The sequence below is a fragment of the Typopeltis vanoorti genome, chromosome 6 (genome assembly GCF_054136105.1).
Source record: "Typopeltis vanoorti isolate ZY-2024b chromosome 6, IOZ_Tvanoo_1.0, whole genome shotgun sequence".
Taxonomy (NCBI): domain Eukaryota; kingdom Metazoa; phylum Arthropoda; class Arachnida; order Uropygi; family Thelyphonidae; genus Typopeltis; species Typopeltis vanoorti.
In genome coordinates, this window is record NC_143554.1 from 25,783,438 (window position 1) to 25,805,196 (window position 21,759).

Here is a 21,759-nt window from a genome sequence, read left to right on the forward strand (position 1 = left end):
CATAAAATAATCAGCCAAAGCAGGTGATGTAGAACTATCCATTGCAGTACCCATGATATGCTGAAATAATTTATTATGCTGACTAAAATAACTGGCATTGATAGTAAACTTGAACAATCTGACAATGTTATGAGGGAAATCTACCTGTAAAAGCTGTAGAATTTCAGTTTCTTGAAGTAGTATATTGTAAACATTGAAACTGCATCAAAGGAAACCATCATTTCAGACTCATGAAGATGAAGAGCTTTAATTTGTTTTTTTTTAGTAAAGTTTTGTAGAAGTCTTAAAAAATAATTTGTCAAGTATTAAATAGGAGATCCAATGACATCAACTATTGGATGTAATGGATAAACAGATTTGTGCACTTTTGAGAGGCCATAAATATGGGGGGGGGTTTACAAGCATGATGAATTCAGACTTTTCAGAAGTATTAATATATAAGGAATGTGATCTGATAATTTATTTAATTTGTTTGGCTGGCTTTGCATAGGATCTCTCTCAAATATACTATAAATAGATCTATGATGTAATTAAAACATTAAGTGTGCGATTAAAGTCAGCAGTATCTATCAGAACTGTTGCATTTCCTTGTCAGACTTAGTTATAACAATGTCATTATTTGGTGTAAAGATCAGAGAGCTTGTAATTCAGGTAAAGAAATATTCAGAGGAGGAGGTTTAGTTTAATACAATGTATGTAATTCCCTGTACACATAAACGTTATCTGTACGTAATTCCTTTTTATGTACAGATGACATAAACACCTACCATAAAGTCTAAATGAGGTAAACGATGAAGTGTTACAGCAAAATCTGGACCTTTTGATAATATGCTTACTTCATCATTGGTAAAAAGAATGGTTAGTTAATCGTGTCATGCCTATCCCTAAGTTTTGGGAAGTGGTTACTGTTAATTGTTTATATTTTTTATTTATTTATTAATTAATTATACACCTGTACCCACTGTTCTGAACTCTAATAGTGTTTCCTCCTACTGTACAGCTGCAACCAAGGCACGTGATATTATACGCATGCTGAGTTTGTGCACTTCTCTATTGCTGATGATAGTCTAAACTTTCCTAGACACCTTAGCTGCTCCTGCCTAATGGTAACATTTATTTCATAGTATGTAGAAAATTTGTTACACCATTAGGAATCCTGAAGACAAAGTGAATTCACTTGGGAATATAACATCTGCATAAAACAAAGAGCTGAGTTTAATGTTTCTGATTTTTATATCACAATTAATGTTATTTTCACTTTTGTTCTTAATATAATTCATTTAAATGCTGAATAATAGTAGAAAAAGTATGCACCATGGTCTTAGATCTGATTTTACGTCACACTTTCTTCCTCTATGTTCTTTAGTACTAACTGCTGACTTATCAAATAAACTGTGATCGAATAAACAGTATATTTTTGATACATACAACCAATATACAAAATGATGGTACAACATGACAAAATTTCATGCATGCTGGGGCATCGCCTGGTTAAACAAGGCCCCCGTTGTTTTCACCAGGGAACCAGGGCAAACAGCAAAAAAAAAGTCAGCTACTGGAACAAATCTGAAAGCACACCCCAACTCAACATCACCAGAGTTAAAGATCGGTACTATCAACATGAGAAGCCTGAATGGCAAAGAAATGGAGCTAGCTGAGGAATTAGATAAGTACCAGATCGACATAATAGGGGTGACTGAAACAAAAAAGACAAAAACTGGTGAAATCTTTCTGAGCAATAAATGCAAAATGTTATATTCAGGCAATTACAATCAAGGAAAAGAAGGAGCAGCCATAGTATTCAACACAAAATACGAGGCTCATCTTCTTGAATGGCAGGCAGTGTCAAGTAGAGTGATGTGGGCAAATGTCAGAATGGGGAACTGGACAATGAGACTTATTTGTGCCTATGGTCCCACAGAAGGCTCTATTAAGGTAGAAGGAGGAATTTTTTGAGGTCTAGAGAAAGCTAATGATACAATGAAAAAGGAAAGGTTGGTTGTTGTTGGGGATCTAAAGAGCAGAGTAGGAAGTGATTGTCAGACCTACAAAAATATTTTGGGAAAATTTGGAGAAAAGAGCAAAGCTAATAATAATGGCAAATACCTGTTGGATTTCTGCTCAGGGCATGAACTGGTTATTACTAACACCATGTTCCAACATAAAAATGTGCACAAATTCACATGGAGAGAAGAGGAAAAGAATAAGAAAAGTCTCATGACTATATTATTGTTGATAGTAATGTTTTCTCCCTGGTGCAGGACAGCAGAGTGTACAGAGGATTTGAAATTGGAAGTGATCCCTATTTAGTCTTGAGCAAGATAAAATTGAATTTCACATTGAAAAAGAATAACATGTAAGAAAGTTTTAAAGCGAATAAAGCTGAGCAACTCTCAGATATGCTCTGTGGACTAAAATACACAAAGATTATTGAAGAAAAAATGAAAGAGTTTGAGAACAGGAACCAAACCTTGGAGATTCAGTGACAAGCCTTGAAGAAACACTGATTGATTCAGCCAGAGAGGCATGTGGTGAGGTTCTCTGCAAGGATAGAAAAATTAGACCTCCATGGTGGACACAGGAAGTTAAACAGGCAGTGAAGGAAAAGAAGAAAGCACATCAAACGTTCCTGGCAAATAAGTCAGCTTGTGCACTTAGAGAATATAGAGACAAATGCAAGAATACTAAACACTGCAAAACTAGCTAAACAAAAGTCATGGGAGGACTTTGGCAATAATATAGATAATAAATATCGAGAAGGTGGCAAAATATTCTGGAGGTTGTTGAAGAAGCTTAGAAATGGAGGAAAGAGTGCTCTAAATTAGAGATGATAAAGTTGACATAAAAATGGGAGAAAAAGATATCTTGGAAGTATGGAGTAATTACTTTGAAAAATTGTTAAATGAAACAAGCAGTGATAGCACAGTGGTAAAAAACACTGACCAGGAACAGTCAGGAATACATATCCATACTTGAAGTAGAAAAAGCCATCAAAGGCTTCAAATGGGGAAAGGCAGCAGGAGTAGATGATATTCGACCAGAAATACTGAAGTATGGTGGTATAAAAAGTCTTACAGTGGCTGCACTGCATAGTTCAAAAGGCCTGGACAGAGGGACGAATTCCCGATGATTGGAGTAGAGCTCTTATAGTACCCATATATAAAAAGGGAAATAAAACTGAATGTGAGAATTACAGAGGAATTTCCCTACTGAGTGTTCCTGGTAAGATTTATGCAAGTATACTTAAGAAACGGTTGAGAAGAATTGTGGAAGAAAAGCTTGGTGAAGAACAATCTGGATTCAAGCCAAATAGAGGCTGTCAGGATCACTTTATGACAAATAGTTGAGAAAGCATGGGAATATAACAAAGATCTGTATTTAAGTTTTGTAGATCTGGAAAATGCACATGACAAGGTGCCAAGAGAGAAGCTATTCAATACACTACAGTTATATGGTGTCAATGGGGCATTATATCAAGCAATACTTAGTCTTTATTTGACTAATAAGTCAGCAGTTAGAATTAAAGGAAGTACAAGAAGATGGTTTAATGTTAAATCTGGTGTGAGACAAGGATGTATATTATCCTCTCTGTTATTCATTATCTATATGGATCACATTATGAAGGAAAGTGGTATTAAATATGATATCAGAATTGGAGATGTTAATGTCAGCTCTTTGCTTTATGCGGACGATGTTATTCTTCTAAATAAATCCGCTACAAGTTTGCAAGATTCCCTGACTAAATTAAATAACTGTTGTAATAGATATAGTATGAAGGTCAGCAATAAAAAGACGAAGACAATGAAAATAGGTAAAATCATTGAAAATGTCAACTGCGTTGTGAATGGAGAACCTGTGGAACAAGTAAAACATTTCAACTACTTAGGCACAAGTTATAGTGAAGATGGTAAATTAAATATGGAAATAGACAACAGAATCAACAAAGCTGGTATGGTAGGATGTCAATTGAATAAATTCATATGGAATAAGAGAGAAATTAGCTGTATACAAGAGAGTGTTCAAATCAGTTTTAACTTATAGATCTGAGAGCTGGGTCTGAAGCAAAACACTTGACCAAAGACTAGAGACTGCAGATATGAGAGGCATGAACAGATGGTATCAATGGCAATATCATATTAAAAAATGAGGATATTAGGAAAGAACTTGACATTGTCAGCATCCAGGAATGCATCAGCAGAGCTAATCTCAGGTGGTATGGTGCACTTAAACAGAATGGGTGAGGAAAGATAAGCAAAACAAGTGTTCTCTACCAGGTTGTCAGGAAAATGACCCAGAGGAAGACCAAGATATAGGTGGATTGATGTGGTACAAAGTGCTTAGACGATAGAAATATTAATAAATAAGATCTGATTATGTTGGAGTCTTGATAAGTAACAGACTGATTTGAAGTAAAATTGTAGATAGGAAATTAGTAATGATGTAAATATTTCATGTAGTACTATCACATCCTGTACACCCATTGAGGGTACATATCAGGAATTTGATGATGATGATGACACACACACACACTCTCCTGATTGCATTCCTACTTGATATTTTTTTATGCTTGTAATATTCTTTATTGCTGTATTTTATAAATTTTCAAAGTAGTAACTGGAGTAAATTTTTAAAGACTAATGATTTTTTACTTCTTTTGTGATGTATATTCAGTTTCCTTTCTAAGCTTTATTGATAGTCTCCGAAACCTTTATGACTTTCAGTGATATTAATCTTCTCTATCCTTCCTGAAGTCTCCCTATGACTTTTTATTAGTTATGTTTACTCATAACTTACCTGTCTTGCATTTTACTCCATATTCTTTGAGAGTTCTCTGTATTTCTTCATATCCTTTTGACATGATTTCTTCTTTACTCTCTAACTTTTAGTGTCTATCATGACATTCAGAATTTTCTGTATTTACAAACAGTTTAATTGCTGTTTGCCTGGCTAAGGCATGCAATGTTTTCTTCGGATATTTCCATTCATATTTTTTTTTCAAATTTAACAATAATATTTTTTATATTTATATTTATTGTAAAGTTCACACCTGAAAGCTTCTTGATTGGTCCTTTTTTTAAAAAACTTTTGTATACTATGTTCAGTGTAATGCTAATTTTTTTATCTTGCTTGAAACTAAATGGCAATCACTTTTTATTTACATCTCCTGTATACTCTTGTACTCTGAACCTTTCTGAAGGTATCACTACCAACATAATTTTAAGTATTTTCTTATGTATTCTATGTATATGCATATTTATGTTAGAACTGTATTAGTAATGTGGTGGTTTTCTGTCAAGAAAACCACCACATATTTGTCCTGTCTTTTTCTCCAAATTTTCCCGCTCAGAATTTTTGGTTTTCTGTATGTTTATGATTAATCCCTGCTTGTGTTTAGGTCTCTAACAAGAACTAGCTTTCCTCTTTATTTCAGTTACTATTTCAATAAAACACTACCTCTACTTTTTTCCATGCTGGTACCCTTGGTGGGGCCAGAGATAGAAATAAATTTCATTTTCCAATTGAAATTGCTTACATCACTCTACTTGAAATGGCCTGCTATTTGAGAAATTTATCTTAATACATATTATTTTAAAATACTTCATGTTATTTTAATCTTAGTTACACTAATTACATAAAAATGGTGTTATTGAAATACCTTTGCTAGTGTTACCTCTTTTCCATTGCTGTTTCTCAATAATGTTAATACCAATCTTCAGTTTTGTTAAGTTTAAGGTTGTTCCTGAATCCCAGCTTTTCACCATTTGCTTTGGTTTCCTTAAGAAAGCAGCAGGGATTTTGTTATCACTCCATCTGTTTTTCAGTGGAAATGCTGCATTTCCCTGATGGAAAAAATCCTGCAACATGAGAATGCTTAATTTGGCATCATTCTGCCAAGTGCAAATATCACCTTTACAAAGCAAGCTTATATTGCAGTTTTTTGAAAATTCTGTCACCTGGACTGCATGAAATGTCAGCTCTCTGATTCATAGAGAATCAGTTATAGTTAAACAACAATCAGTGTTTAGTAGTACTTAAAGAGGATTTTGAATAGTTGTATTCCATCAAATTTTACTAATTTGAGTATTTAAGATGATTGATATCTGATATGAAGTGAATGAGTGGCTAAATATATTCTTATATGAAGATATATTAAAAAAAAGTTTCATCTTTTACATTATTTTATTTGAAGTGATTATAATTTTTTTTTTCTTTTTAAAAATTTGTAGACTAGGAACATTTGGAGCACTTGTGGAATATGGATGTGAAAAGAAAATATCCCACCATAGTGTTTTAGGAGCTTCCATGATAGTCGGTGTGCCATCTGGAGTAATGTTAAAAATCAAGTATAGTTGGAATGATTTTTTCCCCTTATTTGTGCAATAAATATTTTATTTGCTAAAGTTAGCAAAACGTTCATGATAATTTTGATAATTTCAAGCTTAGGTTGCACTATTCTTTTTTATAAATAATATAATTTGGCGAATGGCTAAGTGTAATTTGTTTCAAGGGGGGAGGATGTGCTAATAAAGACTAACTGTTACGTTACATTAAAATTAGTTTTTACTGTTGAGTTTTAGTCTTTATGCCAGTTTATTGCTAACCCGAATGAGAAATTAACATGTTAGACTCAGTGACCTTGAATAACCAAGTAGCCTGGATTCATATAAACCTAATTAATGCTATGATAGATTGGTTAATCCTTTCTCTACACAGGGCTGTTTTCTCTTTCATTTGCAAAATAAAACAGAAAACTGCAAAATATGCAATTAGATGTTTTCTGAATGATTTGTATATTTTGCATAATAAAAAACTTGAGATTCCACAAGTAATCCTGCTACCTCTATATGTGACTAGTTAACTCACCTTCTGTTGAAAAGCTGTTATAATGGTTCTTTATCCCCTCAATGAGATTCAGTCCAAGACTTTCCCATCTGAATGTTTGTATTTTTATCCTTTCCTTGAAAAATACTCGAGTATATTGTGAATGTGAATAATTCCAATGTCAGGAAGGAAGTATGGCTTAATAAATTCAGGAATTTCTATAAATATAAGACAAAAAGAAGTGATATGGTAACAACAAATCAATCATAAAATTTGCACTTCTCGATGGAGTCACTACTTCTACTTCAGGAGTGAAAATTAACCCACCATCTGGCTGAGGTGGATGAACTAGCCAGACCACTGGAACTTTTTTCGTGGATCAAAACTTCATCGGCATTCTACCTTTGATCATGCCATTACCTCCCTCCACCATTAATCCCTTTATGGCTATTTTCAAGCCATTAGTGGATTAACTGTTGGTTAGCAACCTCTGTGTCACCTGTCTTTAAGAGTACTGTGTTACTTGGAATTTCCTTTACTGTCCTAAGATATTTGACCTCTTTTTTTTTTTGCTTCACAATTGATTTATTATGTTTCTTCCTAAAAATTGAAACGAATTTCATATGTGCGAAAGTAATCATTCCTGAAATGACCATTGATCATCCTTTGCAATGAATCTATTTAGTAATAGTAAATTTGCTGTCTTTTATTCTTCAAATCAGTGCAAGGGAACAAGACATTTTTATGTTTCTTCACTTGACTGACAACATAGAAGCTTTTTTTTTTTCACGGATTTTCAAATGTTTGTTTACATTGAAAATATGTCAAATATTTATATTTTTAAATAACATTTATTAAAATAAATATGACCTTTTGCTTTCTTTTGTAGCAAAATATCATTATATTGATTATCACATTTCAGTTTTAGAAATGTTTTTTTTTTTTTTTTTATGAATAACAAATGATGTTAAATTGCATTACTCAGGTTCTGATTGTGAGTCTTTTTTAGTATCAAAAATTTATATCCAATGATATTTTAGCAGGGACTCTTCGCTTTTGTCTTCTTCATCTTTTTTTTTTTTTAGGATGCACATTACGATAATACCCAGTACGTAATCATATTACGGAATGATTCAAAATTTATGCTCATTTTGAAGATTTTCTAATGCTTCCACCCCTCCCCCCATCCTCTCATGGAACACAATTACATAACTACTCTAAATTTCTACAGGTTTGAAAGCTTTTCCAGACAGTATTCAAAATCTATTACTTCATTTTACTGTTTTGAACAAAAGAAATAAGGCAATAATATTGTTGTACTATGAGGCTTCTCATTCTGTGCTATTTCTTTGCAATCTAAAATCAGCTGTTGTACTGCCTGCTGAAATTATTTGAAATTTTAGAAACACTATTCTATATTTTCACCATGTAAAACTGTTTATATGCATACCACAAAAGAAAGTTCAGTAGTATTATTTTTGTTTATTTTTCTTAAAAAATCTAAATATTTCTACTTGTATTGCTGCTGGTTGCTATTTCTGAAATAATCTATGTCTTAGAAATACTTGATAATAATCCTCTTAGCTGGAAGAAAATCTAAAAGCTTAGATTACTCTCATTGCTTTTCAGAAAGAAAAGAGCAAACATTTCTCCATTAGTCACACTAAAATGCCTCAAGCTGTAGTGCAGAATACATCAAGAATGTCTTGTTGATTAGCAGACATCCTAACACAGAAATAGTGACATTTCTTTTACATGCTGATACATTATTTATGCGACAATAATTGCTTAATTTATAATGATCAGTTTCACTTTTATTATCAAAAATTATAAATTATTTGATACAATTATCTTGAAAAAAGAGGACTTGAATTATTTTAAAAGAAAATTAGCATATGCATTACATAATCTTCTTTTGGTGGGGGGGATTATAGACCTATTCATTCAGCAGATATTTCAGAGAATTTATTTTATAAATCATTTGCAAGACAACTGTTACAAACATAAATCACTTGGAGAACATGCCCATTCATTTTAGTGTAAAATAGTAGCAGAGGTTTAGCTACTTCAACAATGCTACATATCTAAACTAGAAGAAAATGTCGTTATATCTGCTGATGTTAGAAATCTTACATAATTTTATCTAACATGATTTCTCTATTAGTTATAATGTTAAATCAATTTACAGATTTTTGCCCTCTTGCATTCGCCCATGTTATATGCAGTGATTTCTTCGTACTACAAGAAAAAAAAATCATATAACAGAAGAAAAATATGTAGTATTATCTTTTTCATTGGATGAATTTACAATGTTCTTTCTTTGTGTTTTGAAAAGAAAGTGCAAATGATTTTCTTCTTACTATTTTTGACATTATAACATCTGATATAATTATTATTATTATTATATCAGATGTTATAATGATATAATAATAATAATATTACATCATTATAATATTATTATTACTCCTACTCTACAACTCTGTCTCCACCACTCAATCCACCAACCACAACGAACCTCCACCACACCAACAGCATCGAACCCGCAGCCTTTTGGCTGGAGAGCGGATATGCTAACCACTCAGCCAATCAGTATCTCCCATAATGCAAAGCACATCTCCTTGTGGACATGTGTAATGCTATGCATTAAGGGAAGGGCCACCACCCAGACCAGTTGAAAGTTTATTTTTCACTTGGTTAGACTATAATAAATTTAGTTTAATCCTTTATCCAAGTGTGAGCAAACAAAGTTTGCACCTGAAAATATCTTTAGGACTGGGGTAAGGTAGTACAACACCGACAACTCGTAGCAAAGGTGGACCTAGCTAACATCACTCCTATCTCAGTTGCTTGATCTGCCTTTGCTACGAGTTGCCCGGTGTTGTACAATCTTACCCGAGGTCCTGAAGATATTTTCAGGCGCAAACTTTGTTTGCTCACACATGGATAAAGGATTAAACTAAATTTATTATAGTCTAACCAAATGAAAAATAAACTTTCAATATCTTTCTCTAAATCCAGAGTAATTTAATAAAAAGGTGTCACACTGTTTGGCAACTCCTATAAGTAAAGATGACCTGCCATTACTTCTTCCTAGTATCTCCACCTCTGGGCCTGGCTCCCACTGAAGAGACCTCAATAAAAGTCAAAACTAGTCTGGGTAGTGGTCCTTCCATTAATGCATAACATTATACATATCTGCAAGGAGATGTGTCTTGTATTATGGTTGATACTGAGATAGGAGTGATGTTAGCTTGGTCCACCTTTGCTACGAGTTGCCCAGTGTTGTACTACCTTACCCCAGTCCTGAAGATATTTTCAGGCGCAAACTTTGTTTGCTCACACTTGGATAAAGGATTAAACTAAATTTATTATACCCAGACCCTGGGTATAACCAGTCCATGTCCTGTGCAGAAATCCAACAGTTATCTGTTGGATTTCTGCACAGGACATGGACTGGTTATTACTAACACCATGTTCCAACATAAAAATGTGCACAAATTCACATGGAGAGAAGAGGAAAGATGAACAGATCGTATCAATGGCAATATCATATTAAAAACAAGGATATTAGGAAAAAACTTGATATATTGTCAGCATACAGGAATGCATTAGCAGAGCTAACCTCAGGTGGCATGGTCACTTAAGAAGAATGAGAAAGGAAAGATTAGCAAAACAAGTGTTCTCTGCCAGGAAAAAGAACCAGATATAGGTGGATTGATACGGTACAAAGTGCCTTAGACTATAGAAATATAAGATCTGATAATGTTGGAGTCTTGACAAGTAACAGACTGATTTGGAGGAAAATTGTAGATAGGAAGTTAGTAATGATGTAATTTTTTCATGTAGTACTATCATATCCTGTACACCCCTTGAGGGTACATGGCAGGAATTTGATGATGATGATCAGTTATCACCTTTATTGAGGTCTCGTCAATGGGAGCCAGACCCACAGGTGGTCAGACCCTGATGTTAAAACTCTTACATAATTTTTTCTGACATGATTTCTCTATTAGTTATAATGTAATCAAATTTACAGATTTTTGCCCTCTTGCATTCTCCCATGTTATATGCAGTGATTTCTTATTTGTACTACAAGAAAAAAAAATCATATAACAGAAGAAAAATATGTAGTATTTTCTTTTTCATTGAGTGAATTTACAATGTTCTGCAATAAAGCACACTGCAAGGCTATCACTCAGTTTGCTGGAGGCTTGACAAAACATATTTAGTCTCATCTCTGATGTTAATTTCCCTACATATAGTAATAATGTGGTATTGATTCCAAAATCTTGTGGTTGATAATCCAATGGTTATCCCTATTTTTATTTTATTCATTCGAAAATGTACTATAAGACACTTCGAAGGAATAATATGTCATTCTGTATGTTATAAAAACTAGAAAATATATACATATAAATTTAAATCATAACCGTTAATTTCATTTTGTAATGACCAATTATACAGGGAAACCAAGAAAGTGAAAGTGCAAAGAATAGTAGGTTACTATATAAAGAAAAAAACTTAGTGATATGATTAAAGAATTTCATGTTATTCTCTATAAAGAAAAGTTGATCAAGAGCGTCCTAAAGGAAATCTATGAAGTATTATTTGATTTCGATGATTTTGAACAAAAATAAAAATAATATAATTTGGAACATCGGCAGCCTGTTTTCTTACTTTTTTTTTTTTTTTTATGAATAATATTTAAAATATTTAGCATGAATTAATTTCTTCGAGAAGAAAGAAAATGTTTGTCAAGTAAGCAATTAGAAAAAAATTAGCACAAAAAAATTTTAAAAAATTGGTTCTCCAAGGTAAGGCAATATTTAAGTGAAGAAATTATGCAAGGATCTTTATTTTGTCCAGACATTAAAATTGTATTGTACAATAAAAAGAGAAAACAAAAATATAAATAATTTTTATATTTTTAGTCTATCCAACATAACTAAGATCCAGTCCCCTCATAGAACAAGGAACTGAATTTCTTGTTATAGGCAACTGAGACGCAGCTATGAACGTGAGATAATCCAATTAAGTGTTCTCTTTGGTGTGAGGGTTTATCACACCTTCTAAACAGCATCATGGTCAAATCGCTCTTCTTATCTCTGTTCTTTCAACAGGTGAGCTGAATCATATCCAGATTTAGCTGGACATCTATAGATGTCCTAGCCGTTTAGGAGGTTAAATGTGACAAACATAATAGAAAAACAGAAAAAGCAATAGAGATGAGAGTTGGTATCGTTATTAATGATTTATGTAGCAACAAATGTAGAATGAGAGATTATATGAAAGGTCTGTTGGAAGAAGCAAGAAAGAAAAGTGAAAAGTAAAAATTGTAGTTTTGCTACTGAGATCAGTACTGAATTAAGAACGATGACCATGATAGCAAATGATTCAATGTGCAGGCTGTGTAGAAGAAATGGATGCAAGTTTATAGATGTGTGTGGAGTGATCTTGATGGCAGAAAAGACATGTAGGAGGAACAGCCTGCACACTTGAATGCATTTGGCATATTACTTACTGGAATAAGACCTAATGCAGAGAGTCAGAGAAACTAGATCATCATATGAGGAAGAGTGAGAATGTGTGTGAAAGTTCAGCTATGGTATGCAAACATGATAAAGATTTGGATGACACTGAACATGGTTTTGCATCTGGTGAAGGGATGAAAATGTATACTTTGCATTCGGGTCTTTTCAGTGTGTCTGTGGAGGAAACAGAGAAAGTTGTATATAATAAGGCCAAGCAGATTGCATATCTTAGTATAACAAAGGGCCAGCTGGTACTTTCTTATGTCTATACATAAATGCCAGGTGTATCAGGAACAAAGGGGTTGAGTTCGTTGCTTTATTTGAATACATTGTCACCTAAGATTGTTGGAATTAGTAAAACCTGGTTATCAGAATCAGATGATGAAATCCTTTACACTGGGATCAAGTGTAACAGATATGGTATTTTTAGAGATAAAAGAGAAGGGGAGTATTACTAATATCAGACGACTTGAGTCCAGTTAGGGTAGACATGCATGAAAGCAATAATGTTCCATGTAACAGTGAGTTTGAGGCTAACAGGATGAAACATATGGTGAGGAGACGGTGAAATGCATCACCAATTTAACTTGGTTACTAAATGAATGATCATTATTTGGCCAATTATCCAAACATTGATTGAGATAAGAGGAATTTCATGATAAAAATGAAGAAAATTTAATTGAGTTCTTGCAAAACAATTATCTCAAGCGGCCTCGAGGTCAAGGAATGTTAGATTTGTTCATAGCATCTCTGTTAAGAATATGACTGTTTTTTCTCACCAGCTAGTGACAGTGAACATGCTGTATTTTCCTGGCAAGTAGCTAATTGAATTGATGTTCCGATTAGGATAATACTATCTTTGGTCCCATGGTATCTGTTACTGAATAGGAAAGATATGATCTTGGAATAATTGGTGGACTGGAAATTGAAGTTCAAAGGTCACATAGCAAAAATTGCAAATACAACTCAGAAGTTAATTGCAATGTTGAAATGAAACTTGACATGCAATGATACGGAAGTTATTTTGCCTCTTTATAAGGCCTTGATAAGACAACACCTGTATTACTGTATGCAGATTTGATCATCTGGGTTCCAAGGGGATAAAGAAAGTGTGTAAAGAAGAGTTACAAAGATTATATCTGGATTATGGGATTTTGGTTATGTGCACAGATTGTGAGTATGTGGAATACAGACTGGTTAACAGGAGAAAGAAGGATGATGATAGAGTGCTATGAACTTCTGAATGAGTGCTATAGAATATCATCTGATGAAATTTTTCGTTATATGAAACCTATAGAAAGAACACAGGGGGCATTCATGGAATTTAAGTTTTATGTGGTTTAGAAAGGTGTAAGAGTAGATTTTTCTCTCACACAGTAGTGAGTGAGTGGAATAGTTTGTCTGCTGAAATAATGAGTGTGTCTACTGGGAATGAGTTTAAGGGAAGGTATGACAGCTAGTTTGGGTGATATACAGTCTCCCTTGATGAGTCTTTGACTCTCTGATAATAATGATAATAATAATATTTGAGCATTTCTGGTCAAGTATCATCTACTCTAGCTGCCTTTAATATTTCAGAATTTTGATAGCTTTTTCTTCCCTCAAGTACTGATATGTACTGCTCTTTGCATTCCTCTTCAATATTTTCTTCTACTCTTCTGTATACTGCTTTTTTCATTTAACAGTTTTTCATAGTAACTGTCGTTGAAAAACATCTTCATAAGTAAAGATAGGGAGGTTATGCTATTGTCCCAATTTATAAAGCTATGAATCAGCTGCATCTTGACTATTGTGCACAGATTTGGTCACCTGGGTTTCTTCAGGAATAGGAGGTGGTGGAGAGAATTCAGAGATGAGTGACTAAGCTGGTGACTGGTCTGTGGAATGCTCCATATAAGGATAGGTTAAGAGTGTGTGTGGGTTGCAAACTTTAGTTGATGATTGGAAAAGTGTCTAAAATATCTTCAGTTTTCATGTCATCTTTGATTCCTTTTACAGCACTCTTTCATCCATTTCTAAGCTTTTTCAATAGCCTCCAGAACATTTGGCCACCTTCCTGGTATTTGTATTCTGTATTTATACTTATTTCTTGAATAAAAAAATTTGTAGAAAAAAATTTCTTTATTTGCAATATATTGGTTACTAACAAATTATATATATACAGTCAGGTCTTTTTTTATGCAGTAGATACGTTCCACAGAAAACTGCACAAAAAAGACCTAACTTACATTGAAAAATTAGGGATACGTTCCATAATTTTCTAAAACCACATAAAACCGATGTAGTGAATTAAAATAAAATCTAAAATCGCATAAAAAAGTTTATAAAAATTCAGGAAAATAAGAATGCCTAAGTTTGTTTTAAAGCTTTATTCATTTAATTTTATTGGAAAGTAACCATTTTTTTTTTACATTTTTTCATCAGAATTATCGTCGCTATTAGACAATATTTGGCAACGTTTGTGAACTGGTGCGAAATCACTTTCATCACCAGAAGAGATAGTCAGCGCATCAGATCTGTATGGTAAAGGCAATGGTTCTTCACAAACAGAATTAGCTTCACCCTCATTCTGTGCTGATTTTTTTTCTTCTGACAATGTAATCAGTGATTAAACTTTGCGATGATGATTTTACTAATTTTTTTATATAGCTCACAATATCCAGACATACAGTTCTTCAGCTCATGTTGGAATTTAAAGGTTCATTCAGAATTTGTGTCATTAACAAGAAAATGATTTTCCAATTTATTGCACAGTTCAAGACATTTTCTTATTTTCTTAATGCACAGCTCGAATTATATTTGTACCAAGGGGGACAGGTTTTTCTTCTTCTTCACTATCGTTTTCTGGATCTTCGATGATATCTAAAGTTAATCAATATCCAATAATATCATCGTCACTTAAGGCATTATCCACAAGCAATTTGTCTACATCATTCTGGCTAAGTGTATCAAAACCTTTTCCACCAATTTCATGTGCAAAAGTAATGATTTCAGCTGATAATGTAGATGTTTGAATGGTTGCACTGTTTGCAACACATCCAGGCCAAGCTGCTTTCCAGCAGGTATTTAAAGGTTGTGGTCTTATTTCAGCAATAGCAGATGCAACATGATTTAGCCTCCCTACCGGCCAATGTGGATGAAATAGTGACACCAAATTGCACTTCTTATCCATGTCATTCAATGGGTTTTAGAACTTTGTATCCAGATTTATCTCGACGTCTATAGACGTTGAGGCCGGTTGGGGGGGGGGGGGTTAAGCAGGTCAAAATAGAAAATTTTTTCCAAATGTCAGTTACTGTTAATGATTAATTTTCTAGTTTATCCAATATAAATTGAAAAGTGTGCTTAACGTAATATTTTTTAAAAGTAGCAATTTTATATATATATATATATATATATAGTAATTATACAAGCTTGTTGTATTAGGTCTTATCTAAGGCTGAATAATGCTTTAATGTGTTGTATTAGGTGGAAAAAACACTGCCTGCACATTTGGATGTTCTAAATGTGGATGACTTGGTGCATTGTTGTCAACAATTAATAAAACTTTAAAATCGAGAGCTTTTTGCTTCATATATGTTTCCACTTCTGGTACAAAGCAATTATTGAACCATTCAGTAAATACAGCCTTTGTATTAGCCATCCAATGTACCAGCAGTTGTTTTAGATCTTTGCCTTTTAGAGCACATGGTCTTAGAGATCGATTTACCTGGAGGGGGTTTCAACATTCGATCCCCTGATGCATTGCTACAAGGTAACAACGTTACTCGATCTTTGCTTGCTTTAAACCCACTTGCTTTTTTGTGAGATTTTGCAATGTAAGTTTGACTAGGTATTTTCTTCCAAAACAATCCTGTTTCGTCAGCGTTAAACACTTGATCAAGATTATATCCACCATCTCCAATAATTTTGGCTAACTTCTCTTGAAAATTTTTGGCTGCTGCTTCTTCATCTGCTGCTGCAGCGGCCTCGCCTGTAATGTTATGAAGTGCATTCCTTTTTTTAAAAACCCGATCAGCCATCCTTTGCTAGCCGAAAATTCTTTATCAGCCTGGGAAATGGAAGTAGATGGCTCCAATTGCTTCATCTGTTCATAAAACCGAAGAGCTTTTTGTTTAATTAAATAACCACTTATAGGAATTCTTCTTTGAGTTAACTTCAATCCAAATTATGAGCTCTCATTCCATTTTTTCTAATAAAGCATCTCTTGAGTACGATGATAATTTGGCACTTCGTTTTATGACAGATTTTCTTATTGTGACTTCATTCTTTTTAATTGCTCTTATAGTAGATTTGCCTAAATTAAAATGTTTACCAATCGCCATAGATCCCTCTTCTTTTGCTAAGCGATATAAAATTGCAATTTTCATTTCCAAAGAAATTGCTTTTCTTTGATGCTTTTTTTCCTCCATTGTGCCAAATTAAATCTTTAAAATAAAAATTAGCAAAATTTAGACTTACGATAATGAAAAGACAAACACTTACTCACATGCAAAATTAAACTTCACGGACACTCATTGCTTACACGTTACTCACGTTGTGCCAGAATATACTCATTAACATCATGGGCATACATGATGTTAATGAGTATTGTTTATTATCTGTCTCTTTTCTGAAAGACATGGAATATGTTTTGCTTTAATGGGCTATCATCTTAAGATATACTTGGGTTTCCTGGAGTTTTTAAAATTTTCTGTAGTCATAGCTAATGGAATACAATAGTATAACAAGCTACACAGAACAGCAAACAAAAAGCTGGTCCAAATTAGTGAAAAGTTTTGTCATACAGTTTTTTTAATTATTAATTGACTTAAGGAATTCACAGCATACAATAGAATATAAATTAAATTAAACTTTAATATATATTTCCAATATTTCAGCAACGTCACGTTGCCGAAATATTGGAATGCTATTGGAACACTATGCTATTGTTTCTCTCTGTAGCTGGATGCAGTTTTAAGGTACTAAGAATTTCAGTCATCTCATTTGGACAAGATATCCTGCAGAATATAAAGCACATGACTTTAATGACATCAATTTTACAAGGAAGAGTTCTAGGGTTAATAACATGAAATCAAGATAAAATGCATTCTCCAACTTTTATCTAATTAAAATTTCATATACATATATGTTATGTGCAATAAAAACTTGCACAGATGACTGACTCAAAAGAGCAAATTAGTGTACAGAGTAAAGTATTTCCTAACAAGTTGATAGTAATCATTTGGAAAGTCACTGTAAACAAAGTAATCTAGTTTTTTTTTTTATTATGCTGTCTTTATTTGCAGAATAATTGTTGTCTCTTAAGTAGTTTTAATAATTATTTAATAGCTTAAAAATTTATAAGAAAGAACTATTACTGTTGCAGACATAGTAAATCACAAATTTGTATTATTTGTACAAAACAAAATTATATGTTATATTTCTTTATAATATATAAATAGAAAAATGTAAGACAAACATAGTTCTTTCGTTCTGTATAATGTAAAATTTATGAACATAACATACATGTATTTAAATTCTATAAAGGTGTTGGACAGTATAATAGTGTAACACCTTGTCCTGTATTTTGAGAATACATATCAGAAGTTGATGATTATGATGATGATCCTGACTCAAAACAGCTGGCATCATTACCATATATTTATTACTTTTTTTGATGTGACTCTCACCCATGAAAGGTTTTACGTAAACTTTAAGATTTTTTTTCCATTTCATTATATGTTTTGTATTTTATTTATTTTTTTATATAGTCTGGAAACTACTCTAGAGACCAAACATGGAACATTTTGAACCACTTCAAGCCTTCAGTAAGTAGGTTAGCAGTATTGCACCAGACAATGAAATTTATCTACCATGTAAACCAATTGCAGACATAAATGCCCAAGGCAGGATTTGAACCCACTTGTTGGTTGAATAATGAATAAACTAACCACTTGGCCAACCAGTCGGCTGTTATATATTGATATATATATATAAATATTGATAATTATTATCAAGATTAAATGTGGGGAAGGGGGATTATTTGAAAAGCAGCAAGTTTCCAGTTATGTAAACTACAACTGACATTGCTGGATTTGGGAGTGGGGAACTTTTGTGCATGTTGGCATGCCCTGGTGTGAGATGTCTTATGCAGTAAGGTGTGCTGTATTATTTTTGATGTTAGCTGTGTAATAAATAACACTATTTGAAGTTTTAGTAATTTTGTTCAGCAGGATTAGAGTCATTAATAGCAATAAGACTGTCATCTAATAGTCTGCTTTTGCTCATTTGTGTGCTGTTTAGTTATCATTATTTTCACTATACCAGCATAGAAACTCATTGCCCATGCCTCCTAGATAATCAAGGGATTTCAATATGTCTTCCTAAACTTATAAGTGTTTACTGCTTTTCTGGATTTATGTGTTGTATGTGTATATTTATATGTAAATTATTTCATTTTACAGGGTCAATAGAGCTAGTCAGGATTATATTTTTCCAATTACTCTCTCAGAGGAGTTACTACCCAGTGCTATATTTTATGGCACTGTAATACCAATTTTAAGCTGGTTTATTATTAAGCACTTTGTGATTGATCCATATCATGAAGGACAAAAGAAAAGGTATGACATCATGCATTTATTTAATTATTTCTATCAAAATTTTAATGACTAGAACATTTTCTTTGGCTTGATTCATACGTTTTAGTTACTGTTTACAAGGAGTTATTTAAGAATCAGAGCTAGATAAATGGAAGGATCCAAATACTCTCTGTGGGATGCAGGAAAACAGTGAGAACATCTGATACAATGCTCAGTCTCACCTTCCCATGTGTGCCCTTTTGCTCTTCTTGAATAGCGAACAAACAAGGATGAACTGCCAAACTGGGACACCCAAATTGTATTTTGTTGGTTTAAATCCCACAAACAGAGTATAATGATACAAGGTAATCAGATGCTGTACTTGGGTGGAGCATTGCCCCAACTGGCATGACAAAGTCCTGTTTTTGTCAGGGAATGAGGGCAAACAGTAAAAATTTCAGGTACTGGAACAACCACAACATAATCGTATATAGGCACCATCACTGTAAGGTGTATCAATGGGAAAAGATGCAGAAATATCATTAGCATGACAGCTGATTACTGAAACAGCACTGTGTAACTGTACATTCAGTTAACTGACCAGCTTATTAATTGGATAACTGAGAGATCATTTTGTATATATAAGAATTTGACAAATGAAAAGATCCAAAACATATGACACATTGGTGCTGTGTAAGGAAAAAGGCAGAATATGTTGGTGTTCTTACAGGCTCTTTCACTCAAGATGTTAGTTACTTCACCCCTGAACAGCTATTAACATTATACAAATCAAAAATCTGCCCAGCTATTGAATACTGCTCTCACATATAGGGCGGGTCCCTAAAAGCTCCCTCAAAATGCTTGACTCAATACAGAGGAGAGCAATTAGACTTATTAATGACCCATCTTACCAACTCGCCCCCCACTTCACACAGACGTTTTGCAATACAAATATTTCCATGGGAAATGCTCATCTGAAGTAACATCAATAATTCTCCCACACAGTACTAACCTTGTTGGAATGTGCATTACTTTTCCTCTTCCTTCATCCCTGCAATTGCTGTATTGTGGAACAGTGCCCCCCCCCCCCCCCCCCCCCCAGTTGTGTTTCCCAAGGAATACAGAAGAGTTCTTTTTTTTAAGGTTACACGGTAATCAGCATTCATATTTATGAATTTAGGGACACAAAACACACGTGTTGAAAATATTATTTTACTGATTAATAATAAAATAATAACTTGACGTTTCGGTCCCTGTATTGAGCTCATCATCAGAAGGATACATGTGTATAAGAAACAAGCTACATGCTGTTGCACTCTATACAGGTAAATTACATCTACGTTGTTAACTAATCTTTTTTCTTAGTCTGCCCTCTAGTGATAAAAAGAAAAAAAAATTACCAATAAACTCTGCTAAAGTCCTCACATACTAGGATTCTTCTGGAATTATATAGTTCATATTGTTATATTATGATTATCTTCTGGCTTTGTACAGTACAGGTTGCAATTGAATGTTCAGGGAAAAAAAAAAAAAAAAAAAACTTCACCAAGTCTTCTTGTATTGAGATTTTTCTTTGTGGTTGTTATGAAGGTTGCAGATGGGTCCTCCACATTCTTGGAAAATGATTATTCAGATTCAGATCATGTTTGAGCATTTCACATGTTTCCTTGAATTTCCACTTGAACCAGGTTTTGGTGCAGTGTAGGGACTTGGTACCTTTCCAATCAATTCTGTGGTATGTTTGGAGCGTGTGGTCAGAAAGGCCGGTTTTTCCAAAATGAAGGTATTTTATGTGTCGTTTGTATTCATCCTTCCTGATTGGGATGGTTCGTCCTGTTTCCCCTATGTATGGTATGTTACATGTGCAATGTATTTTGTAAACCCCTGGGTGGGCTAGGTGTGGCATAGGATCCTTGGAAGAACTGAGTAGGTGTCTTAATTCTGTCCGGGGTTTAAAGGTGGTTTTGATGTTGTATTTGTGTAGTGTTCTGTCTATTTTTTCTGAAATGCCTTTAACATATGATATAGCAATAGCATTCTTGAAATCTTTTTTTGTTATTAGTGGTATCTTTGTGGAGGATCTTGTGAATGTTTTTTATACTTTTTGATGTCATGTGAAAATATGTTCTGTAAGAGCAAGATAGTATCATTGATTGGGACATTGGTGAAAAGGGAAGTTATGTCAAAGATGACTAATAGATCTTGGTCGTTGAGTGTAATGTTTTTAATTTTGTTTATGAAATGTGTATTTTTTATGTAGGAAGGGGAATGACCAACCAATTCCTTGAGTGTGGCCGCTAAATTTTGGCTAAGTAGTAATTCAGGCTGTCGATTCCTTCCACAATTGGACGTAATGGTGTGTCTGTTTTGTGTACTTTTGGCGGCCATAAATTCTGGGTGCGCGAGCATACAAATGTATCCTTCTGATGATGACCTCAATACAGGGATCGAAACATCAAGTTATTATTTTATTATTAATCAGTAAATTAATCTCTTCAACACGTGTGTTTTGTGTCCCTAAATTCATAAATATGAATGCTGATCACCGTGTAGCCTTAAAAGAAAGAGTCATCGTAATCCATAGAGATGTGACCCACAAGCAGTGCAGCCTCTACGATAAGTTAAAGATATGTAGTTCCATGTTAATTATTCGACTAACCTTTTTGAAATGATGTAGAGACAGCAACTTAATACCCAACTGCATTAAACTAAAGAAGAAATTTACATCAGCTAAAGCGCTCCGTATCTATGCCACACTAGAAAAAGCGTTGTTTAGAGAACAGATCCACGAGGCACGAAAGAGCTTAGCATCTACCCAAGCCAAAGTGTTACAACTAAAATTTGAG

The 21,759-nt window shown here is 33.5% G+C and overlaps 1 protein-coding gene across 1 annotated transcript in view; it reads left to right on the forward strand.

The window, feature by feature from the left end:
* Positions 1–21,759, forward strand: part of LOC150105345 (dnaJ homolog subfamily C member 11) — a 245,794-nt gene that overhangs the window by 193,671 nt on the left and 30,364 nt on the right. The window contains exons 11-12 of the mRNA XM_090393933.1: positions 6,228–6,344; positions 18,800–18,955. Coding sequence (XP_090250059.1) covers positions 6,228–6,344; positions 18,800–18,955 — 273 coding nt within the window. The remainder of the gene's footprint in view (positions 1–6,227; positions 6,345–18,799; positions 18,956–21,759) is intronic.